Source organism: Scylla paramamosain, chromosome 36, assembly GCF_035594125.1.
Source record: "Scylla paramamosain isolate STU-SP2022 chromosome 36, ASM3559412v1, whole genome shotgun sequence".
In the NCBI taxonomy this organism is placed as follows: domain Eukaryota; kingdom Metazoa; phylum Arthropoda; class Malacostraca; order Decapoda; family Portunidae; genus Scylla; species Scylla paramamosain.
Window position 1 is genome coordinate 9,499,408 of NC_087186.1, and position 25,803 is coordinate 9,525,210.

Consider the following 25,803-nt stretch of genomic DNA (forward strand, 5'->3'; position numbering starts at 1 on the left):
AGAGAGAGAGAGAGAGAGAGAGAGAGAGAGAGAGAGAGAGAGAGAGAGAGAGAGAGAGAGAGAGAGATAAACGTATAGATAAATAGATAGACAGATAGATGAACAGATAAATAGATAGATAGACTGATAGATAGATATAGATAAATAAATTGATAGATATAAAAGAATATACAAACAATAAAGCAGGAACAGGGAGAAGAGAAGAGAAAAACAAGAATACAGAATAAAAATCAAAGCAAAAGAAGGAAGAAGGAAAAAGAAGACAAATTAACAAGAATACAAAACAAAAGGCAAAGAAGGAAGAAAGAAAAGAAGGAAGAAAGAAAGAAAGGAAGGAAGGAAGGAAGGAAGGAAGGAAGGAAGGAAGGAAGGAAGAAGACAGATAAGAAGAGATGAGATAAGTGGATGAGAGAAGTAAAAGAGAAAAAATGAGAGAAAAATAAAACAAACAAGATTAAACAGAAGAAGGAGAAGGAAGAAGAAGAAGGAAGAGAAACAAGGAAGGGGACGAGGAGGACGAAGATGAAGAGGAGGAGGAGGAGGAGGAGGAGGAGGAGGAGGAGGAGGACGAAGAAGAAGAGGAGAAAGAATAGGAGAGGGGAGAAAACAGAAAACAGGAAAAAAACAGACGAGAAAGAAGGAAGGAAGGAACAAGAAGGAAGAGGAGAAGGAAGAGAGAAGGAGAAAGGAGATGGAAGTAAAGGAAAACAAAAAAAAGAGGAGAGAGAAGGAAGGAAGGAAGGAAGGAAGGAGGAGGAAGAAGACAGACAAGGAGGAGGAGGAGGAGGAGAGAGGAGGAAGAGGAGGAAGAAGAAGAGGAGGAGGGGCGTGGCTTGAGGAAAAACTCGTGCCCTTTTGCCGGATGTGGTAAAGACAGGGAGACCCAAGAGAGGTGCTCTGCTGGAATGTTACCTCTCTCTCTCTCTCTCTCTCTCTCTCTCTCTCTCTCTCTCTCTCTCTCTCTCTCTCTCTCTCTCTCTCTCTCTCTGAGTTTGCTGTGTTTTAGTATTTTTCGTTCTTTAATTTTTTTTCCTTTTTTTTGCTTGGTTCTATTCTCTCTCTCTCTCTCTCTCTCTCTCTCTCTCTCTCTCTCTCTCTCTCTCTCTCTCTCTCTCGCTCTGCTTTCACTCGCGTTATGAAACTCTGCGAAATATTATCAGCAGCAGCAGCAGCAGCAGGAGGAGGAGGAGGAGGAGGAGGAGGAGGAGGAGGAGGAGGAGGAGGAGGAGGAGGAGGAGGAGGAAGGAGAGGAGGAGGAGGCGTTTCACAAGGCAGGTAGCGAGGACCCTCAGGTAGCGAACTAATCAAGCGGGAACAGGTAAACAGGTGTGTGTGTGTGTGTGTGTGTGTGTGTGTGTGTGTGTGTGTGTGTGTGTGTGTGTGTGTGTGTGTGTGTGTGTGTGTGTGTGTGTGTGTGTGTGTGTGTGTTATAGGGTGGTCTGTTTGTATGACTGTGTGTGTGTGTGTTTGTGTGTGTGTGTGCGTAAACGGCATCTGTGAGGGCACCACTTCCTCTCCCGCTGGACACACACACACACACACACACACACACACACACACACACACACATGGAAGTAAGCAAGTTCATCACAGCAGTGTTACCACGAACGAAATCCCAGACCTTTCCTCTCCCACCAAAACCTTCGCCTCTCTCTCCTCTCCCTCCACTCTCCCAGACACCCAAACACCCTCCAAGAACCCCTATTAGTACCAACACCCACTAAAACACCGTAAAACAGCCCCTACATATGCCTATTTGATAAGGTAGCCCGGCTGAGTTGGCTACACTGGCGCTGCAAGACGATGATAAAATAGCGAAGTGACGCCTCCAGTGGGAACGAGAGAAAACGGAGGGAGGGATCGTCGAGGGTCACTGCCTGCTATTTCGTGGAGGAGGGGGAGAAGAGGGAGGAGAAGGGAGAAGAGGGAGGAAGTTTCTGCTGTGACCGACCGTCTCTCTCTCTCTCTCTCTCTCTCTCTCTCTCTCTCTCTCTCTCTCTCTCTCTCTGGCAGCTGACGGTTCATTTTTCTTCTTTTCACATGTAGTGCAAATTTTCAAGTGATAATAATAATAAGGTACACTAAAGTTAAAAGATGTGTATTGCAGGAGGAGGAGGAGGAGTGGATGGTTACTTTGTTGGGGGTGAGAGAGAAGGAAGGGCGGTCTTTTAAAGTGATGGGGAGACGCTATTGGTGCTGGAACGGTTGGGGACAAGCGGGGAGGGGGGCGGTGGGAAGGGCGGTTTCTTATGTGGTTTTGAGCTTAATACTTATAGATGCACTCCATATAAACATAACTGTAGTGTCATCGTACTCTAAATTTCAATGTACTTTCAGATGAGCGATAACACCCTCAGATGTACGATAACACTCACACGTACGATAGCACTTCTAATCTCATCTGAGTGTTCAGGTCTACCATATTATAAACACCAACACTACCTTGGATACTTGTATGATAACGCTTGTAAACTTACCAAATAGATGTACACAACTCTTGAGGTGGATGGACGGGTGGGTGGATGTGTGGATGGGTGGATGGGTAAGAAACAGTAATATTCTCTATTTTCTTTCTTTTCTTGTTATTTTCTTCCCTTCTTTCCCTTTCTTTTCCCTTTTTTCTTATGTTTTTCTTTTTCTTTCTCTTATTTTTGCCATGAATCAGAGAGAGAGAGAGAGAGAGAGAGAGAGAGAGAGAGAGAGAGAGAGAGAGAGAGAGAGAGAGAGAGACTTCACTCTGAATCACTCATCCTTACTGTCATTTCTTTATCATATCTTCCACATTTAGTCATGTTTCTCATCAATTGTTTATTTATTCCTTTTTTTTTTGTTATCTAGATAATTCCCATATTTGCTCGCTTTTCATTTGAATTCATCACATTTCAATCAATTACATTCAATTCTACGTATAAATCAAGCTGAGAGAGAGAGAGAGAGAGAGAGAGAGAGAGAGAGAGAGAGAGAGAGAGAGAGAGAGAGAGAGAGAGAGAGTAGTAGTAGTAGTAGTAGTAGTAGTAGTAGTAGTAGTAGTAGTAGTAGTAGTAGTAGTAGTAGTAGTAGTAGTAGTAGTAATACCACCACCACCACCACCACCACCATCACCATCACCACCACCACCACCACCATAAGATAAACAAATAAACAGATAACCAGTAATTTATCACCTTCCTGAAGTGGTTCGGACAAGAAAAAAAAAAAAACGAACAATCTTTCGCCTCCTAAGAATAGAAAATACGTCTTACTTTCCTCCCTTTATCGCAATGGCTAATATGGCACCACCACCACCACCGCCGCCGCCGCTGATATACCACGCGTCACCCTAGCCAGCACAGTGCAGAGACAAGTGGCTTGCCCTATCAGTGTTAAAAGCAGACTAGATTAGAATTATCATCGTATTCTCACCAGGAAGAACAGAAGTGAGAGAGAGAAGAATATGACAAGGATAGCAATCATAACACACACACACAAAGAGAGAGAGAGAGAGAGAGAGGGAGAGAATATGGTCGTATCAACTAGGCTTTTTATACTCGTTAGCCTCCTCCCCCATCCCTCTCATCACAATATAATCCTGACTTAAACTTTCACCAAGCAGACTTCACTAACTCATAACTAACAAGTCCTCTTCTCAACCTTCATCCTGACTGTAATAAGAATCCTTGCCTCGTAGATATAACACAACGCCATTAAATAACAGATGGGGTCACTGCAGTTATCTCACGGACCCTCAGAGCTGACATTAAGTTAACCATTTGACTTGCATAGTAAACACCAATTTAACATATATCGTAGGCTGAACAAATGCAATAAACTGATCAAAGTGGTATATATAAAATAGGCTTCAACTTACGTAAAATTCCCATCTCATCTCGGAACCAGCCACGCACCATCTTTACCCCTACGCGTCTCTGCCCAAAAGGAGAATCTTAACTATAGTGACCCTGATTTGCCCCTTACTTGCCCTGGCTAATATATGGTTAATACTGCTCTCACTGCCACGCAAAATTATCGTGGTAAAAAGTTAGTGTGTGTGAGGTATGAAAGGGTAAGGTATGATATAATGATCTGAGGCTTTATACTTAAGACTCGATAGGACAAGACACTCAGGCTACATTGTCAGGATCAGTGAACAGGATAAGACAAGAAATTATGGGTTCGGGCTTGCTAGATTTAAAAAATTGACAGGAAGGTATTGCTTCTCGAATATCGTGGTAGATGAATTGATACTCATTTTTATTACCTGAAAGAGATGAGCGATGTACGATAATAGATAAATGTTTCAGTTTTATACAGTTTCCTTGATTTGCTTACTATAACAACGTGACCTTTTAGGTACTTTCAAAGATACGTGTGGTGGAGAACTGTCCTAAACTAACATGGGGCTCTCAAAAGTGACAAACATGCTTGTCAACTATCCCAGCTTACCAGATACACGATAACTTACATTTCGCTGGAAAGTGAAACTACCTAATCGATTACTGTATGAATATTCCAGACCCATTTAGGCAGGAACCTTTAATTGGCACATCGAAATAATATAACGAGATGAATAATACCTGCTGCAGAGAGGTGTCTAGATGTTATATGTCACCAAGCTGATAATTAAAGTTACGAGTATGAGTAAAAAATGCTATTACAATGAACTCAATCAACTGAGATGAAAAGTGACAAAGACGTGTTAGGCAATCAGCTTAAGACATAAACTTACACACTGCAGGAATTGAAGAAACTGAAATCACCAAATCAATTAATTACTAACACTATATTCTTATTTAGGCTACAAGCAGGATATCCTAGACACTGCTAAATAACCAGGCTACAGCAGGTATATTGCCAACTGCTTGCCTGTGATTGCTAGACTGTTAATTAGGATGCGATAGTCTATAAAGGAGAAGGTAATGGAAGAAATTAGAATACATAAAACACAAATGAAATAAAGAATATAATAGTAGGAAGAGATTAGAATATATGAAACACAATGGAAAGAAAATTTTTAGTATGAAGAGAAGAGATAATAGAGGAAGAGGAGAGATAATAGAACAGAATGAAACCTGCAAACAATCTAGGTCCCAGTACATCCCTCCCTCCCCTAAAAGATGCCAAAACTAATCTCTCAAGGTGCAATGAAAGGACAAGACTGTAACATAACCTTTCATTTCTTATAATTTCACGTACAAGGAATGGTGAAAGTATATTCTTTTCACCTTATCCATTTTTTTCTATAGTGTTGACTAGATGTTGTGATTTTAGGCTTATAGACCAAACTGGCATCTTAAACTTAGTAAACATTTCAAAACATTTCTCGTAATTTTCCAGATATTCTTTTCAACTGTTCTCTTTTGGGGCTGACATGGGATCTTCAATGGGCCTCTTTTCTTTTTTTCAACCCATTTTTTTATACCCATGGCCAGTAACCCTTTTAAAAAATAAATAACATAGATAAATAAACTTGATGCATCTTCATTGACAATTTTTATGTCATGTACTGTACTTGAGGCAGCAGAGTCCATCCACAGCACACAGCAGGCACTCACCTCACTAGAACAGACAGAACACTCACACAGGTCAAGTCAGCATCCAAAAACCCTTTGCTCTCTCACCACAACTATTTTCAAAGGCCACAGGTACAATTAGCTGGGGTCTCGAGAGTGTTTCTCCAGTTGATAATGTGGAAATCTTGCTAATCTGTCACTAGAACCATAAAAACACCCTTGAAAACCTGTGTAACTTCTAGAGGCTTTTCAAAGTAGCAAGGTGCAGTAAAGAAGCATTTCAGAATATGATCCTTAGCCTGCATGCATCACTTTTAAACCTGCAAGCCACACCACCCACTGAAGCCTCCAGAAACAAGCCGACACGTGCTATGGACTCAAGACACAACCGAGACAACTGGGTGGAAAAAAATGAAAGCTCTGCCACACAATAGTATGCACAAAAACTAGATTATCTCTCCCTCATCCCCTCCCACCCTCCACCACTCCTTACTCCCCTCACTCCACACACACACACACACACACATACAAACATACAGAAGGTAAGCTTGCTAAGAACAAACTAGAAGCACTCAGCACTTCAAGGATGGGAAGCACTCACTCCCAAGCAACAACAGTAGAAAGCTATCACATATTTGGTGTTCGTATATAAAATTACAAATACCCAAGCACAAGACTCACTCGAACTGAAAGACAGACAAAATTCAGTCACAAACAAGACAACATGTAAGAAGAGACTTCACAGATGAGGATAAGGAGTAAGCAAGCACAAGGACTAAGGAATAAGCTACACAGTGGTCTCGGTAAGGATCTTTAGAAGGTTGTTGCGGGCTTGTGTCAGCGCCTTGAAAGCCTCCTCTGCACCTGCTGCCTTGCACTTGTCAGGGTGAACGAGAGCTGCCAGCCGCCGGTATGACTTGTTTACCTCCTCCCTATGACCAAGAGAAAGATATTTCAGTCAGTCAGGCAACAACCAGCATCCATGTCTGGTTAATCTCTTCCCTATGACCAAAAGAGTGCACAGTTAAGGCATGTTTCAGTCAATAACCCGCTTCTGCATCTTGCTAACCTCTTCCTTATGACCAAGGGAGTAGAGACGTGTTTCAACCAGTCAGTACCCAGCTGCAATGTCATTTTAACCTCCATGTGGCCAACAGAACTGAGTTAAGACATGTTTCAACTAGTCTCTACCAGCTTCCATGTCTTGTTAACCTCCTATGACCAACAGAGTAGAGTACAGACATCTTTCAGTCAGTCAGTCAATAAGCAATTCCTCTGATGGGGTTCTTTTTGGACAGGAACTGACTGGCTCACAAAAGAACAGTCAGAAAACATAACTGGAGACACGGAATCCGGGATAATTGGAATTTACATTTATATTTACATGCTTAATGGCTATTAAGGCTGATTGACCGAGTATGGCACCACACAAACACGTGGTACCAAGCTGGACAACAAGGTAAAATGGACAAGGTTAAGCAGATCCTCAGCTCAGAGTCATCCTTGTTTAAAATGTGCAAGACTGAAAGAACCAACCATCACTTCTGAAGACCCGACATCCCCACTTGGCAAATTTCATCTCTTCCTTTGGCTCATTCACATTTAATCCCATAATAAACAATATGACTATGAATTGCAGGTTAAAATCATAGAAGAAATACAAAACACAGATGAAAAATGAACAAAAACCTTAGAAACAATGAAGAGATGACCTTGAGATGGAACAAAACAATGAAATGGGTATAATATGATATGAATTTCAAGTTAAACCACAGAATAAACACACAATAAAGCTGGAAAATAAAAAAAAGTGATAAAAAACAAAAAAAGAAATATGGCAGGAAGAAGAAAAAAATCATCTTACTTTGAGATGAAACAAAACAAATACAAGTAAAACTACAATAAAATAATAACAAAAAAATAACAAAATATCTAACTAAATAAATAACCAACAAATCAACGACAGCCAATTAGGAACAAGCAGAGAAGAGAGCCCTTACTTTGAGATGGATCGGCGGGTGAGTCCCATCTTCTCAAAGTCGTCATTCACGTGGATGAGACGGTGGATGGCCTGCAACACCTCAGGATCCACTGCTCCGCCTGGTGACCGGATGCCATCCTTCAACTGGAGCGCCTGCACGAACAGTGTCTGCCGGAGAATCGAGGTGGATGAGTGACTGTCAGTGATGGTGGATATAGTAATGGTAGTAAGATGTTTAACAGTGCTACAGTAAGACAATTCATATTTATAACAGAGACAGTTCCTACCTGTTCCCATAAGCCCCCCATCACCTCTCCCTCACTTACATGAAAGGCCTGAGTGATGCCATTCCCAAGGGCAGCAGAGGTCAGGATGTGGGAGAACTTGTGCTTATCTGCCCATCCCTTGCCATCCGCCTCAGACACCTGCCGACCCCCAGTGCCTCCTGTGTCAGTGCGGGTGCCACACACTATCACCGCCACACTCCACTCGTCCATTCTGAAAGTGGAGGAAGTTTGTGGGTATCCCTTGATAGATAACGGGATGGGTGTGCATGTTTAAGCTTCAGAGAGATGGATGTATGGATTCAGAAGGAGATGAGGTTATATTTTTTAAAGTTTCAATGTATTTCTAAGTCTTCTGTAGTGAAATAATTGCTAATAATTGAGAGGTACATGCCTTATATCACTTTACTATTAATGATACTTGAATTAACCAGGTATTTTACGTCTCAATTCTAATCTCCAGTTTGACAGGGCTAAGAGTATGAATGAAGTGAGTGTGTGCAGTGACTTTTCTGGGCCACCCCGTGTGGGATTGCCAGCCTGCTATAAACACTGGTAGGTGAGAAATGTGTCAATATTCATGAAATAACAATCAGGAAACATACAATTTGCTCATTTCAGATTCTCAGGTCATCTGCATTAAGACTCACCAGTACAGTACACAATGATGTCATTACTTAGTTATATAAAGACTTTGAATACTACCACCCCTCTCTAGACTGTTAGGTTAGTACATTGTTAGTATACTCTTTATATACACTGGTGGAGACAGAGGCAATGGTCCAAACACAACACACACTACTGTTACAAGCAGACTGACAATCGAGTGGTGAGGAACGAGGGTAACGCCACAAACCTTGATGTTGGCGAGGTGCTTTGCTGGCCACTCCTCTCCTCCTCACCCACCTCTGCTCAGTGGAGACCAAGTGAAAGCACATTACAAATTTACACAGACATCACCTGCCTCACACACACAAACACACACATGTACACACACATTTACAGGTATAAAAACATCCCCAAACTTGCAAAGGGATGTTTCTGGGACCAGTCAGTCATTTTTCAAAGCATACACACACACACACACTTTTAATCTATTTTCCATCAAACTCATATTTTCAATCAGGCTGTTCGTGAATTAACTGCACTCATACACTGTAAATACGAAGGTAACTCCAACACAAATCTAATAACATGCCAATACAGATCAGTAAACATTACCATTAGTATAACATAAGGAAAGACAATGACACAAACAATAAACTCAGCCATTACTCGTGAAAACAAAACGATCACAACAAAAACAGCTACATCGGCCAAAATATAAATGAGGTAACATAAAGACACTCATTAAAAGTCTGTTAGCCTGTTATTTAATTGTGTTTCTGTACCTGAGCTAACATGAAGCACCAATCACCCTATTTTGAAGCATTATTTTTCATTATCTTCTTAATAATCTATGGTGGTGCATCAGTAGTGTGGATTCCTAACCCCTTCTCACTCTCCTAGGGGTTAGAAAGTCCACCAAGCACAGAAACAAGGAAATCAGATAAGGAAATCTACATTAGTATTTCTCATCATGGATAGAGACAAGCAGACAACACTCACGGTCCCAGGTTGTGCCTCAGCTCGGCCAGCCAGGCGTCCAGGGCGATGAAGGAGGACCTGTCTGTCACATCGTAGGCCAGAAGGATCCCCTGCATGTCTCGGTAAAACTCACTCCGAACCTGTCAAGCATACCTCCTGTTACTCCCAAACTTCCCTCAACCTCCTATGTTTCCCATTAATCTAGTGCAGTGTAAGCCAAAATAGGTAAAATGAGTTAATTACTATTGAATCTCCAGTGTTTCACATGTCTAATCTAGTGCAAAATTCAGAATAGGTAAATGTTAGTGCTGAGCCTCGTGTTTCATTAATCTAGTGCAGGACTTAGGAGAATAGGTACGTAGGTGAAGGCAACCAGTGCTTCTCATTAATCTTATCCATGGTAAACTTATAAGAATGTGTAAATAAATGGAAATTAATGATTCCTAAATTTTTTCATCTTGTTTCTTGTTCATCTAATGTAGAGCAGACTTAGAAAATAGGTAGAGTTAAAACATTATATACAAACACATCAGAACAACACTAATGGCCATCCACACACATCAAACAGCGGGCTGCCAGAGGTCACACGAACACCTGACACCTTCCTACCATCCAACCTTTATTCTAACTGTACCAAGCCTCAATGTGCAACTCCAGCACAACACCCACTAACAGTCACAAACACACCTCCTCAAACAGTGGGCTGCCAGAGGTGTCAAAGAAGTGCACCGACACCTTTCTGCCATCGACCTCAACTGCCGTGGAGCCATAATCGATGCCCACTGTGGGGATGTACTTGTTGACGAACCTCTTCTCGCAGTACCTCTTGATCAGGCAGCTCTGGGGCACAGGCATCGTTACGTTAGGCATCGATGTTACGTGTGAGTGAATGTGAGAATGTGTGAGTTAGCTTGTCATAGGTGAGTGAATCGATGAAAAAAGTTGATATATGAAGTGAGAATGAATCAAGAGAAGAAAGTGATAAAATTCGACAGAAAATATATAGAAAAGATCAAAAACCCAAATAGCAATGAAATTAATTAATGAGAAATACACACCCACAAAAGAAAAAAAATAATAATGATCAGATTCATAAGACAGCAACACACAATGACAGAATAAGGACCCCCACAATGTATTCCAGTACTTTTATCCCTACATCAAGCCAGTGCAACCCAAAGCTTACCTTCCCCACACCAGGGTTTCCTAGACTCAGGATGCGGATTCTTGATATCGGCTTTGACCCGTTGCGGCCGTCCATCGCTGCACTAATTCACATAAATGACCCAAGATGTTGTGGTGAGATCTGGTGATGACAGGACCTGGTGATGATGTGACCTGGAAGATTGGAGTGTAGTGAATATCCAACAGTGCAACCACCATCACTATCACCATCAATCTCGTCACCATCACCACCACCTTCACTGTGTTTTAGGGTATAGAAGTGTAGTTTTCATTTTCCTCATATAGAGTTGTCATCCCTTATTAACTAAATTGACATCAAAATTATTAGAGTTTATATTTACATAGGTTTTTTTTTTTTTTTATTTGTACAGTTTTATGATAATTGAGTCTTAGGTTACGTTAGTTGAATTTAGTTAGGTTAAACATTTTCTTGACTAGTTTACTTTTTTTTTTAATGATTAATTCAGTGTGGGTCTCATTCCTCAGTCAGTAATCACTTATTTTCCAATCATCCTTCCCTGTGCGTCGAGGAGGGGGAAGGGAACTGGCTAACTAGTATCTCCAAGGTAAGTGTGCCACAAATTCATGTTGATCTCGTGAAAACAACAAAGAAAAAAGTAAAATCACTAGCGTACAGAAGGATCAGTATTAAGTAAAAATTTACCAAACTACTGCTCTTGCTACCACAACTATCACCAGTGTTCTACTATTACTACTACTATTAAATAACGTTTATTTGTTACTTCTACTACTACTATTAATGTTGTAAGTCACGGTAAGATTGGACCACCACTGATATTACTACAACCACCACTACCACCACCACCTACAAATACAACCCCCTTATAAAAAAAAAAAGGTAAATTTATAGTTTAAGCCAATGTCCCCAATCTCTACCCACGGCCCACGGCGTTATTATTAATTTCCGACAAGTAGTGTAATCATTTGAAATTATGTGAATAGTGAGAACAAAATGAGGTAGGTTATTACCACGTAGTGTGTAATGGCTTAAACTATAATAAAACCCCCCAAAAAAATCCCTAAAGAAAAGAGGCGGGAAACACAAAAAGCGGAAAAACAACATGAAATTCCGAAAATCTGGCATAGAAAAATCCTTACAGTCATTCGCACAGGTGATTGAACCCAGAAAACCTCAGCTGCCCTCAACTCACCTGCTACTTCCTCGTCTCCCAGGTGTTCTTTGCCTCCCTCGCTCTATTATGAGGCACACATAAGGATATAAGCTGATTTCACATTGAGAGTAGAGCGCATGAGTCACTGGGTATTATACATGAGCTTAAAATACTTGACTGACAAGGAGGCACCCAGCAGCTGACGGCGGGAAGAGAGCCACGTGACCATCTAGATGCGCAACAATGCTGCCAGATGACGTACAGAAACCTTCAGGACAAAATTACGAGAAATTGCAGCAGATATTAGAGAAAATTCGACGCACACACACACACACACACACATGAATAATACAAATATGAATAATGAATAACGAAGTTTGCATCACCACCACCACCATCACAAGCATTACCCACGAATCTGTAGTAAATGAGGCGGAGGAGAGGATTGACAAATTGATAAGGAAACGACATTTAAGATTTGATCAGCCTCGGAGAGAAAGAGATAGAGAGAAAGGGGGAGGGAGGGAAAATAAGGTGTGCAGAGTGTTTTAGGATATTTTCTTTTAACAAATCTGACCAAATACGGATTGATAAATGTTCGTCTTTTGGATCTGCCTTCATCTTTTCTAATTTCTATGAGCTACTATGAACACTGTATATAAACCATTTTGTAACTGTTTTCTCAAGCTCTTCATTGCAACTCATGTGCTACCACAACTTTGAACGTTAAAAATTCAAGGCAATTCCAATCTCTCTCTCTCTCTCTCTCTCTCATAGAGCAAGTTGATTATGAAACTCCCTTAAGAAAAAAAAAATTCCTCTAGAGCTTGCTAATCATGAAAACACCTTTGAAAACCCTAATAACTTCCACCACAGCCACGGAAACATGCTTGAAAACCTCAAATTTTTCCTCTAAATCCTATTGCAAGTAGCTAAAATTAATAATATCAGACTGAAAGAGTCTTAATAATTAAACAGAGGTGTATCAGCCAGTGTCCTTATAATTTCTTTTATACTGACTGACAGATTAAAACACAGAGTCCCATGTTCTATATTTATTTTTGGTAAGATATTATGTTTAATGAAGGGATAAGTTTTTACAAAATTTACAAATGAGCACACAGGATATATACACTGTACATGGTAATAATAATCATCGTCATTTGGATTCTTACGTCCAATTCAATGAGTCAAAAATTTCTCTCTTCCACGCACGACTCGAGAATGAATGAGATCTGAATTAAATCACTTTTTTTTTTAATAAATACTCACTGAAACTTTTAAACAATCTGCTTTTTGGCTGATTTGATGCATTACATAATCTCTCTGACCAGTCTTGATAATTCGACAAATGATAATACAAATGACCAGCCATGCCGTATTTTTTTTTAACACTGTTTATAACTTTTTAACACTGCTTTCCCTAATTATATGCATCACATCAACTATTTGACCAGTCCTTTTAATTTGATAATAAGAGTACTGACTAGCCATCCCCTATTTAACTGTTCATCACTTTGGAATTTGGCTGATGATAAGCACGGCATCCTCTGTTTGACCAGTCCTGCAGTCCAGCCAATGTGACAATTTGACAGTAGCAATACAATACCCCACACAGAGTAGTGACCAGCCATTCCTATGCATCCCCCCCCACCCAAACCACTACAGTGTAACCTTATGATGCATGAAATGAGTCATGAATTCTACTGGATCTACTGAATAACCATAATGAATGTGAAAAAATGAGGTCTGACCATAAACACTAAAAAAAAATGTATTTAAACTGAGCAGCATTTACCACCAGTCAAAATCTGTACAATAAAGCTGGAGTAGTGTGTGTGTGTGTGTGTGTGTGTGTGTGTGTGTGTGTGTGTGTGTGTGTGTGTGTGTGTGTGTGTGTGTGTGTGAAATTATGCTACATATCAAAAAGAGAGCAAAGTCAAGCTGTATAATGATAGTAGTAATAATAATAGTATGCCTCAAAATATATATCATTATGAGATTCACAAATACAAATCACAGAAATGTACATCGTTACAGCCACACGTACGTACACCGTCACACTGCAGCCCCTCAAGGTAACAAACACAACAACGCCACACAACGTAACGCAGCCCAGGAAACACACTCACTGCCGCACACTTCTATTCTCCCCTGGCAGTTATCATCACACTCCCATCAACCTGTCCCACTTCACAAATCCTCACAGACTTTAACTAACTATCTCCCTTGAAATACATTCACTGCTACATCACTGCTACACACTTCTATTCTTCTGGCAGTTGTCGTCACACTCCCATCAACTTAACCAACTTCAAAGCTCTTGTTATGCTTCCTTTTTACAGATTTTCACTTGCCCTCCCACCAAAAAAACAAGGTGATTTTTTACATGCTTTCCATTAGCATTACCCTTCCTTTACCTCATCCCATTTCACTATTCCTGGCAGTTCTTGTTATCCTCTTCTCACAGACTTTAATGAGCTTGTCTGCCAATCATCTCTACACACTTCTACTACTTCCTTGGCAGTTTGCATCAGCCTTGTCTCAGTTTATCCCAAGAAACATTGACTCATATACCACACAGTTCCCTGGCAGCTCTGGTTAGCCTTCCCTCACATAGACCTTAACTTGTCCCTCTAAAAACTAGGGTGATTTTTACTAATTTTCACTGCATTCTTCCTTCTCTTATCTTACTAAACATCTATCTCAGTTTTGGTCATCCTTTTCCCTGGCAGCTGTAATCTTCCATCCCTGGCAAAACTGACCTCACCTCAACCTTACTAGCACCTGTCTCTCTTTCCTTATACCAACTGAACAAGGTCATTTCAATGCAGCTCCTTTGCTAATTGGGTCACATCCACAAAATGACCTCACTTCAAAATCCCTGACCTAGCATATACACCACTTAAGACTTGTGACCTCACTTGTCTAATGCAAACTTGTTACTTGTTCCTCTGTTTCTTCCTTGAGTCCTTTGTTCCCTCCCTCCCTGCCCCCCAATGCATCTTGGCACAGTCATGGGCAGCAACAGAGTAATATAATGCATTCACTCCCTCTGTCTGGCATTTCTCCATCAATCTTTAGTCACTTAACTTTTCCACAGCAATATACACTTGATACTACAAATAATGTGCAGAATCTTTAACAAATGCCCAGCGAAAAGGAAAAAATTAATTAGATTTATAATTATCAAATTCTGAATCAGTGAAATACTTAAAGCTGGCTGTAGAATGATAATAAAAAGAAAAAAAACAGCAATTAAAGGGATGATCTACTGAGAAATTCCTCCAGGCTTTATAAGGAAACGGACAGGAGATAAGAGGAGTTAGTAATGAAAGATAATGAAAAAATAATTATTAAAAGATTCTTAAAGTGGTTTGTGAATTAAGGAACTTTGAAAGGAGACTGGCAGGAGAGAGAGAGAGAGAGAGAGAGAGAGAGAGAGAGAGAGAGAGAGAGAGAGAGAGAGAGAGAGAGAGAGAGAGAGAGAGAGAGAGAGAGAGAGAGAGAGAGAGAGAGAGAGAAAACAGAGGAAGTGAATGCAAAAAAGATTACTTAATTCCTGTTTATGACTGTACCTCTATTTTTTATTTATTTATTTTTTTGAAGATTTAAAAATGGCCAGGTGTTTTGTTTTTAAATCTATCTCAAATACAACTCACAACTTTTTTAAGAACCGCGCAGAATTACAACCATCAGAGAGTCTGGATTAGTGTCCCTGATTTGAATAATTACAATGTACAACTAACGAATTAAATTATGCTTTGATTTCTTCGTAAGTCACTCACAAGTCGGTCAAGATCACATCGTAAGGAGAATGGCACTTTGCAATATCACACTTTAATAAACTTTTATAATACTACTAATACTTGCCGAGACCAGGATTTGCATTACTGATCAAACACATAATGAGCGTCTGAAGATACGGAGGGTGACACTACTGACAAATTGATATAAAACCCAGCAGTCCTTTCCGTCCTGCCGCGGGAGATAAAAATGCAGCCTGTGAGACAATAAACCTTTGGAAAATCTGGTGCAAGTGTTGAACGAATGAACCGGTGAATGACGACACATTGTAACTCTATTATATCCCTTATGGGTGACGAAAAGTGCAATACGTCCGGAAAGAAATCACCATGAAAGACATTATCATTGTTATTATCAACACACGTACGTACAGCCCTGGCTATCACACTCCAGAGCCTCAATACTATACCATTAAGGGTTCCATGGCTGTATATGTGTCTGGGGTCTTATCAATATGAGGTTTTGTAACTTCTAATAGTCTTCTCCTTGTCAAGTCTCCTCCAGTAACTTCTGATGGTGTTGCTCTGAATTTTGTGGCAGTCAGTGCATACAGTATCTATATGCACAGTAACACACCCATGCAATGTACTGGGAGTTGCTGGGAGAGTCATCAACTCATATGACTGTCATGGTAGAGTACTGAAGCTTTTTTTGGTAACGTATCCCCCAAAATAACAAAAAGGTTTACCGAGGAACATTCATAAACTCCTCCTCCTCTTCTTGTCTTCTTCCAACAGCAACCTTAGCACACAAAACACACTCACATAAGTTCAAGCCACCCCCACATCACCTCAACTCTTCAAAAAGTCCTAAATGATATGCAAAAAAGCTGATCCCTTATAGCAAACACCCTTTACTCCCCCACAGGAAAGCTGGACTACAGACATGTGTGTGTGCCCAGAGAAACAAGGGAAGAAACAGGTAATAAGTAAGGTTGCCAGAGTCTCAGTGGCAACGGGACAGAAACAGCGACCACACGGAAGATGAAAGGTGACAGGCATGTTTGACGGCAAGACGTAGAACTGACAACTCTGACTGACGGTGGAGCGAGAGGACTAAAACGGTCTACATCATCCTAAGTCACTCATGAGGGGAGGAAAACATTCACGGAGAGAAGTGCTGAGTAATGAGTGGATTAAAAAGTCAGCAAGGTAAGTGAGGGAGGTTCACATCACCACCACCGTCACCTCCTCCTCCTGCTCCTCCTCCTCACACAGCAGTTGTGTAGGTGGAGTGGGTGAGAGGCTGGAGAGGGATGGGCTGGTTCTCCTCCTCTTCCACCTCCAGACTGACATCCTCTGCCGACGCCAGGTTGAGGGAGACAGTAAACGGCTGCTGGCCTTCCAGGAGAGAGCGCAGGGGAGTGGCCAGGCGCAGCGCCATTCTCGTGGGTGTCAGCTCCAGCGTGCTAGACCTACAGACACACCAAGGACACATGACATACAGGGGAAAGCTGGGTGCGTTTTTCTCAGGGCGGCCCAGACAAAGCACCACTGACTCGTACACACCATTCACACTCTTAATGTAGTTACTAGTTGTGGTCAATAAAATATCTATCCATCTATCTTTTATGTAGTCACCTCTTTCTCCTTCCTTCTATCTATTACCTCTAATGGTTTGATAATATGTTCTATGCTAATTCAAAGAAGTGGGTGATGGTTTCTCATATGTGATCATCCTTCTCTCTCTCTCTCTCTCTCTCTCTCTCTCTCTATGGGCTCCAGTAAACGGCAACAAAAGATACATCAAAAAATGCCCACTGAAGGTGCTGGTCTCCAAAGAGTAAAGTCCGAAGAGAATCATCCAACATTTGAGAAATGTCTTGAAACCTCCCACCTTAATTACAATCACTTCCATGCAAACATTAAATAAATATGGTGCTACAGAGCTCACAGTACTTATACCAACCCATTACACTCTTGCTTGGTAATAATTCACTCCCACTCATCTGTTTCCGTGAGCTGTACCTTAATCACAGTCACCTCCTTAAGATGGCCTTATGATGGTGCTACAGACCTCACATGCCTTATACCAACCTATTATACTCCTGCATGTTTGTGCGCTGGTCAAGAGTCGCCATTCGGTCCAGAGTGGCTGTCATTTCCAGCGTTGCGGTGCGGGAGCGTCCCAGGGAGCAGTTCCCCCGCCGATCAGCTGTGCCAGAGCGGGAGGCACTGCTGTAGGGGCCGTCGAAGAGTGAAGGGTCGTCGTAGAGAGAGCGGTCGTGGGAGAGAGAGGAGGAGCGGGAGTCTGAGGCGGGGGTCTCATCTTCCCCCACGGAGGTGACGGTGGCCACCACGTGAGGGGAGTCCTCAATTGTTCGGATCAACTGTGGGGAGAAGAAAGGTGTTGTGATAAAGTTTTGGGTTGTGAGAGCAGCAGCAGGAATTGAGTTGAGAACCTTAATGCCACAAATAGATATTGATAACTATACCATTCCTTGACTTTCCCCAGAGAGAGGCAAGCAGGGAGCCACACACACCTGGAGAGTGAGCGTCGCGTCAAGAGGGATGGCTTCTGTTGCCTCCCTATTGTGGATGATGACTGAAATGTGGGCAGGGTGGGGGATGGGAGGGGGGATGAGCAGCTTCTCCGGCACCCGACTCCCACACACTGGAGAGAAACAGAGAACACTCACTTAGAAACAGAACTAGTATCATTATTATAACTGGCAGGGGCTGTGAGAGAGAGAGAGAGAAAACAAACACATACATTTAACATCAGTATCATCATTGCAACTAGTAGGGACTGAGAGATACATTAAAAGCATCGTCTTAGTAATATCAGTAACATTATAACTGCCAGGGTGAACCAATATGCTCTCTCTACTGAATGCTGGGCTGCTACTACATACATCCATTCCCTCCTACACCCACCCATCCATTCCCTGCTTCATTCCCCCATTCCCTGCTACACTCACCCATTCTGTGGCCAGGATTGAGTCTGAGTGAGAGTCTGGCAGCCAGGCTTGTCTTGCTGGCCCTCTGAGTGGGGACCCCATGGCGTACCAGTGGTGTGAAAGATGACAGGTCAAGGTAGGGAGCGTGGACCTGTCAAGAGAGATAGACGTAGAGTTTGTTGGGATTATGAAAGGATGGATGGGAAATAAATATGAAGAGGCTGCGTAAGGAATAATGGGTTAGTAAATAGATAAGTAGATAAGATGGGGTAAGAAATAGAAGGAGTAGATGGAGAGATGATAAGAAAGAATAGTACGTATGAAGAAGATTACAAATAGAGAACTAGATAGAGACAAAGTAAGAAATAAAACATGCAAGATTACAAATGAAAAACCAGATGCTGAGATGACAAAAAATAAAACATATGTGGATGATTACATATGGAGAACTACTGTAGATAGAGACATGATACAACAGTAGGTGGAAGACAACAAGAGGGGCCTGGACAAACACCACTACACCCAACCCACCTGGATATTGCCTCGGGGCGTGTGGACGGTCAACTTCTCATCAAGGTCAGGTCGGTCTGGCATGCATCGGGTCATCTCAGTGTAGCGGGACAGACTAACACCATGGACCTGTAAATACCCACCAAGACACACCATTAAACTCCATTATCTCCCTCTACTACCACACTCATCCAATTTCACTCATCCAGGAAGGAAGCTATACCAAGATCTATCTATTTATCTATACACCAAGCCAGCAATTCCACATGAGGTGGCTCAGACAAAGCACCACACATTCACACACACACACACACATTCACACTCTTAGCCCCATCAGCCCCTGGTGGAGAGGGACAGTCTCATGCACCACCCTACTACACTGCAGGAGCTTAGGTATAGCACAGCTGGCCACACATACCCACAGCAAGGCTCCACAGCATACACTAGTTTACTTCTGCCCCTTCGTAATGAGACAGTGTGATGATAATGTAGAAACTAATGATTTTTTCCTACCTCCATCTGGAAACTTGTGTCTGATTCTTCCATGGGTGTGAGGAAGTCTGACGAGAATATTTCTGTGAATATCAGTGAAGCAAGACCTCCGTAATCACCTGGGAAGTAAGAAAAATCAAATAAATTATGTGGAAATGAAGAAAAAAATCAAATAAATTAGGTACTTCCTGCACTTTCATTCGTTGAGAAAGGTTTACGCTACTGTCATTATTCTTTTAATAGTTCAGAGAATGCTTACTATCATGACCAGTCAGTTAAATGGTGATACAATTTCACCTGCTATGGCTTATCAGAGTTTTGTGTGTGTGTTTTATTTTAGTTTAGTTCAGTTCCTCATTACTTGTTTCAACCTGTAACTTTGCCTTCATTCTATATCCTAATCACCTCCAACACTATAAATCACGTGATCTGACTCACAATTTTGCTTTACTTTACTTCCTCTTCATTTGTATCAACCTATTTACTTTGCCTTCAATTTACTTCCCCACCTCTTGTTTCAACCTATAACTTTTCCTTCAACTGCTTTCTTATCACTTGTTCCAACCCATTAACTTTGCCTTCAGTCCACCTTCTCACCACCACCATCACCACCACCACCACCACACTCACCTGGTGCCAGACCCTTGCTGTCCCACCATTCCTCCAGCGAAGCAAACTTGGTCTCCCGGTGCTCTGTTTTCCTCCTGCTGCTGCTTGCCCCACTCCTCTCATTAATCTCCACATGCCTTGTCCCAGCCGGCAGCGTGTGTGCCCGGCCTGACTCATTGTGGCTGGTGTTGGCTGCCCCCCTCGTCACCACTGCCTCCCCCGGTTGGGCGACAATGTGGGCCAGCACGTGGGTGGGATAGAAGTCCTCCACCATTATTGTGCACTGCTTGAGGGCCAGCTTCAGGTCTCGGGTAGTGAGCTTAATCTTTGACCTGGGAATGGAGAGGAAATAGTTAGGATCTTGAGGCACAGGGAGGGTTACTGTTTAAGTTTGGGTCTAAGTATCTTAAAAAGTGCTTGAGGGTGAGCTAATTCAGGTCTTGGGTAGTGAGTTTAATTTTCAACCTGGGAATCTTGTGGGAAAATGAGTGTTACTAATTAATTTTGGGTCTAAGTACTTGTATGATCTTAAAAAAAATTGCTTGAGGGTGAGCTAATTCAGGTCTTGGGTAGTGAGTTTGATCTGTGACCTGGGAATGGAGGGGGAAGTGTGCTGGGAAGAGTTATTGAAGTAGTTTGTTTTTACTTTAAGATTTTTGTTGGGACAGCCTCCAGTGACATATTGAGACAAAGAACACATGACAAAGGTGGAGAAAGTATGCCATTCCCTCACATACAGATAAACAGATCAACAGATTCACCATTTCCTCTCCCTTCCCCTTCCTTGCAGGAAAGGACAGCCCTGCTACACATCACTTAACAGAAGCACAAGTATTTCCTCACCTCACGTTGATGGGAAGCCCGAGCCCCAAATCTCTTCTCCTCCTGTCTATTTTCTCCTGTAGGGTAAGACAGAGATCCCGCACCTCCCTCTCTACCAGGTCATAGCTCCCTGTCTTGCCAATCACACCACTGAAGGGACCAAAGCACCTCTGGACAAACTCCCTGCAGAAAATGATAAAGATTAAACCACAATCTTTCTCTCTTATGGCAACTTACTAGGATACTAAATCTCACCCAGAGCTCATTACACCTATCACACTACCACATGCACCCAAGAATCTCAAGACAACACATAAATTGACACATTCTTTCTTCTCTTTCCTCCTCCTTCTCCTCCTCATCATCATCATCTCATTTAAGGTCCTTATTTTTATACGTATCAAAGCACTCAGTCACATTTTAACTTCACCAAACTTCCCAGACAGTTACATGAACTCTATAATGCCAAAACAATACATTAAGATCTTTATACTACCTACTACTACATTCTTTCTCCTCTTTCCTTATATACATCCAAGCACTGTCACACTCTATTCTCACCACACTTGCCAGACAGTCACATACACACAGTAATGCCAAGACAATGCAGAGAGGTTCCCATACTCACATGTAGGCTGCCAAGGGCTTGTATATGGTGCCCTCTGTCTCTCTCTGGTACACCGCCAACTCGTCCAGCTCCAGCCTGGCCTCAAATGCTGCTATTGCTTGCTCACAGCTTATCTGGATGGAGGATTAGCAAGGAGGTGATCACTACAGGCAATGTTATCATCATTCTAGTGTGTGTATAAATTTTAGTTGACTTTGATGACATGCAATAGAGGAAAACAAGGATTAGCATGGAGGTAATCAGTAGAAGCAATATTATCAATCTAATGTGTGCACTAATCTTATAGGCAACAGGAAAAGATAGCACCAGGAGAAGGATTAACAGAATACCCTCCTGCAGACAGCTGACCTGGTAGTAGAAGTTGTTGTGGAGTCCCGGCCCAGCGATGCGCTTCACCAGGAAGCTGTCGGAGGCGGGGATCCTGCCACGCTTCTTGATCACCAGGTGGAACATGACGGTGTCCCACACATGCCGACAGCCGCGCCGCACCAAGCCCCCTGTGGATATGAAGGAGTGGTGGACTTAGCTTGATTCATTATGGGAAAGCAAACTGTACTGCCTCAGCTTAGTTATAGAAATTGTATGGATGTGTTTATGACATTTTGTGGGAGGACAATCTTTAATCAATTACTGAAAAGGGTAACTATAGAATGTGAGTATATTGATAGACAGACCACTACCACTACCACCACCACCACCACCACCACTATCACCACCAGCACACACTCACACAGCAGCACAACAGCCGAGAGCACAGGACAGATGAATATGACGGTGAAGAAAGCAAAGACAGCCTGAAGGACTCCCAGGACCAAGAGATGGAGGGCCAGCGCCTGCATGATGGGGCTCCACTTCCTCAGGCCCGTTGGGGAGTCCAGGTCATAGATGAAGACACAGGCAACATGGGTCAGCAGAACACACATCGGCACCCTGTGGAGAGACAAGGTGGAGTGTTAGTAACTTAATAAACACTACATACCATTAAGAGATCATATGGCACTCTGGTATGGAAACAAGAAGCCATACAGCATTAAGAGTGCACATTAAGGGCCTGGTATAGTCAAAGTACATACAAACTACATAGCACTGAGAGAACACTTATTGATACACTGGCAGAGAGGCAAGGGAAAATTTCATCACCTTGTCACACATATATACAAACCACATAACATCCTGACAGACTGGTGGAGTGTCATTACTTTGTCATATACACAAACCACATAGCATCAACAGAACACATAATATTAATGCCATGGAAGAGAGTTAACGTAGTTTCATTATGCATATAGACCCCCTAATGAAGACTAGACGTTGAGCCAAACAGTGACACATTTAGACACTCATTCTTCCAGTGATGTATTGAGACACTCCTTGACCAGACTCACCAGAGAGGAGCAGCGACAGCAATGGCCATTGACCCCATGGAGACGACCAGGCAGGTGAGCGGAAACACTGTAGTGAGGAAGAGGGTCCCCACAATGCCCTTCATCACATAATTCCACATGCGGTTGATATGTCGCGTCACACTCTTGCCAATAAACCCTGAGAGGCAAGACACATGTTAGTACAAAGGGCAAGTAAAGGCAGTGTGGCTTTGTTCTATATTCATGTGGCTTTAGCTGGCTTCATCACTAGTAATCTTACGTATAGCTATCATATATTGCACATTCTTGCCAACAAACCCTGAGAGGCAAGACCAGTGCTAGTACAGAGGTTAAGTAAAGGTAGTGTTGCTTTACTCAATCTTTCCTATGGCCTGAATTGGCTACACCTTCATACCTTGGAGTGTCGCATCACTGGTAATCTTAAATGTGGATGCATAAACCTTATCCCTTCCTGAAATTAGCAAACTATCCTTACTCTTCCTCTCTTCCTCATACACTAAATGAAGACCCTTGCTAAGTGAAGACTTACTATTCCTTCTCTTCCTCTTTCTTCCTCATATTAACTAAAGATCTTTGCTATTCCTGTTCCTCCTCTCTCCCTCACACTAAGCCCCACCTGAACACTGACGCTCCAGCCCCACACAGCAGCCACAGACAAACCTGTATCTGGCGTGGTCTCAAAGTGCGTGCGTGACTTTGAGATGTGACGCCAGAGTGTGTGGAGTCGAGAGGCAAGCGTTGGGGTGAGTGAAGCCTTGCTGGGACACACCGTTCCATTCACCTGTTGGAAAGATGCTTGTGTTATCCAATGCTAAATGAAGGATGAGTTACGTGGCATTCATTTACTCCTTGTATCTGCTGTGGTCTCAAGACTGGAGATGTGGGATAGGGATCTGTCTCATTATGAAGGGCAAGGGTAAACCAGTGTATGCTGAGGAGCTTTGCTAAGGGTATGTGTGGCCAGCTGTGCTATGTCTAAGCTCCTGGGGTGTAGTAGGGACTCAGAGTGTGAATGATGTGTGTGTTTAAGTCTGTAATGCCTTATCTGGGCCAACATGTGTGAGATTGTCACAAGAATTCAAAAGCTTTATTAGATATTCAATGATACCTTTTGGTGTGGGAGTTGTCTTTCAAAATCACAATCTGTGTTTACACCAGACGATAATATCAAGCTGAGAGGAAACTATAGCAGTCGAATGGTTAAACTTGAGAGGAAGTGAGCCTGGACTGACCTGTGACAACTCAAAGTCAGACATGAAAGGTTCCCGGTACAGCAGCGCCCGCAGGCTGACGGGGGAGCACAGAGGCAGCCAGATCTGTGAACCAATGTGTGGAGAAGTGAGCATTCTTAGGTTCTTGTGTAAGGACCCCTCACTCACACTCACTCCAAAAAAAAGAGGATGTTCTTATGTTCTTAAAGATCCCTCACACTTACTCGCATGTTCTTTAAAGTCCCTCACTGACTCAGACACTCATCCTGAAGAACAAAGAAGTCCCAAAAACACGCACATACACGTACTCACTCTAGAGAAGAAGGAAGCATTCTTAGTAAGTTTTTCAAATACTCACACACTCACTAAGAGAAGAAACAAGCATTATATTTTCAAGTAAAGCTCTCTCTCTCTCTCTCTCTCTCTCTCACACACACACACACACACACACACACACACACACACACACACACACACACACACACACACACACACACACACTCCCACTCACTCACCCCAAAGAAGAAGAGAGCATTGGAGCTCCAGGCCCAGGTGCGGTGCAGGAAGTTGAACCAGCGCCAGAAGGGCCAGCGGGTGGAGGTGGTGCGGATGAGTTGTTTCTCCAGCAGGTAGACTGGGTGGTTGGGGTCAGTGCGTGGGGTGGTGATGCAGGTGGGGGAGGAGGCCAGCACTGTGGGGATCAGCTCACTCTCTCCCTGGAAGGTCCTGCTCACCACATAGTTGCTTGGGAACCACACCTGCGCCCGCCACTGGAACACTCGCATTGCCACCTTCAGGTTCTTGAGTTCATTGAGGAGCACTGGTTCTCTCTGGAGGTCAAGAAAGGCAGTGAGGAGCTGGATTGTAAAGATTGTAAAGGAACATACAAGAGTAGCATTTGGTAAGCAGAAATGAGGTTATGGGAGGCACCTCACCTCCCTCATGAAGGACAGGTCCCGCTGGAGGAAGTAGGCATGCTGTGGGAGATTGTTCTGGCGGCACAGGGCGAGGGCGTGCTCATGCGGCCTCCACTTGTGCTGCTCCATGAGTGTGGCGTGCGTGGCGGCCAGCTGGTCGGCGAGCCACGGCGTGATGCGGGAGAATATGGAATGTGTGTGTCTCAGCTCCTCTCGACGTGCTCGCTCTCCCTCCTCATATATACGCTCCACCTCGTCCAGTGCTCTGTTCAGGTGAAGGTGGTAGAGAAGTTAGGCTTTGATATATAACTTCTTAGCATCCTTAAAGCCTATAATTCTTTATTTATTTAAGGTACTTAAAATCTAATAGACTGTAATCTTATAGTATCTTTTCAGATTACAGTTTTTCATTCATATGTTCAGGAAGCAAAGTATGTAAAAAAAAAAAAAAAAGATGAGATAGCTTGATTGATTCATTCTGGCATACAGCTCAAATGTAGGGTGAAATACTGCTGCATGAACATGACTATAAGATGCAGCACTCCTGGATGACATGAAACAGAGGCCTTACAGATGAACAGAGACCCAGCATCTCATTACTTCCAGCAGCACAGCACCTCCCTCACTCCCTCACCTGTGCATAAGGAGAACAGCCTTGGCATGGCTCACCAACAGGGCAGGGACTGAGTGGCCCAGCTCCAGCAGTGAGGGGTGAGCCAAGATGGCTGAGTATACCCGCCCAAGGTACTCCTCCTGCACCAGCCTGTTGCCCTCCTGGTAAGGCAGAAAGAAGGCATCTGTCAGTTTCTTGATGGTAGATAAGTCAGTGTGTCGTAGCCAAGCTGAGGGTGTGTTGTTGCCGAA

General features: G+C 42.7%; 3 protein-coding genes across 5 annotated transcripts in view; all 3 read right to left on the reverse strand.

Annotated features, from left to right (window-relative positions):
- LOC135090939 (ras-responsive element-binding protein 1-like) overlaps positions 1–3,895 on the reverse strand; it is a 209,070-nt gene extending 205,175 nt beyond the window's left edge. The window contains exon 1 of the mRNA XM_063988163.1: positions 3,848–3,895. The gene's annotated coding sequence lies outside the window, so the exon portion shown is untranslated. The remainder of the gene's footprint in view (positions 1–3,847) is intronic.
- A 1,238-nt stretch (positions 3,896–5,133) lies between these two features.
- On the reverse strand, positions 5,134–11,930 carry LOC135090948 (dnaJ homolog subfamily C member 27-like). The gene is made up of 7 exons (XM_063988186.1): positions 11,699–11,930; positions 10,528–10,679; positions 10,029–10,181; positions 9,363–9,481; positions 7,797–7,968; positions 7,490–7,638; positions 5,134–6,421 (listed from the first exon to the last, which is right to left on the reverse strand). The coding sequence occupies exons 2-7, from the start codon at positions 10,600–10,602 to the stop codon at positions 6,277–6,279; spliced, it is 813 nt and encodes a 270-aa protein (XP_063844256.1). The 5' UTR covers positions 10,603–10,679; positions 11,699–11,930; the 3' UTR covers positions 5,134–6,276.
- A 769-nt stretch (positions 11,931–12,699) lies between these two features.
- LOC135090940 (uncharacterized) overlaps positions 12,700–25,803 on the reverse strand; it is a 61,582-nt gene continuing 48,478 nt past the window's right edge. For all 3 annotated transcript variants that reach the window (XM_063988170.1, XM_063988168.1, XM_063988169.1), the window contains 17 exons: positions 25,574–25,713; positions 24,958–25,204; positions 24,538–24,852; positions 24,044–24,127; positions 23,472–23,592; positions 22,812–22,968; positions 22,157–22,356; positions 21,775–21,923; positions 21,427–21,539; positions 20,820–20,981; positions 19,998–20,308; positions 19,389–19,486; positions 18,897–19,004; positions 18,387–18,516; positions 17,949–18,079; positions 17,503–17,795; positions 12,700–16,880 (listed from right to left, as the gene is read on the reverse strand). In XM_063988170.1, coding sequence (XP_063844240.1) covers positions 16,676–16,880; positions 17,503–17,795; positions 17,949–18,079; positions 18,387–18,516; positions 18,897–19,004; positions 19,389–19,486; positions 19,998–20,308; positions 20,820–20,981; positions 21,427–21,539; positions 21,775–21,923; positions 22,157–22,356; positions 22,812–22,968; positions 23,472–23,592; positions 24,044–24,127; positions 24,538–24,852; positions 24,958–25,204; positions 25,574–25,713 — 2,964 coding nt within the window. In that variant the 3' untranslated portion in view covers positions 12,700–16,675. The remainder of the gene's footprint in view (positions 16,881–17,502; positions 17,796–17,948; positions 18,080–18,386; positions 18,517–18,896; positions 19,005–19,388; positions 19,487–19,997; positions 20,309–20,819; positions 20,982–21,426; positions 21,540–21,774; positions 21,924–22,156; positions 22,357–22,811; positions 22,969–23,471; positions 23,593–24,043; positions 24,128–24,537; positions 24,853–24,957; positions 25,205–25,573; positions 25,714–25,803) is intronic.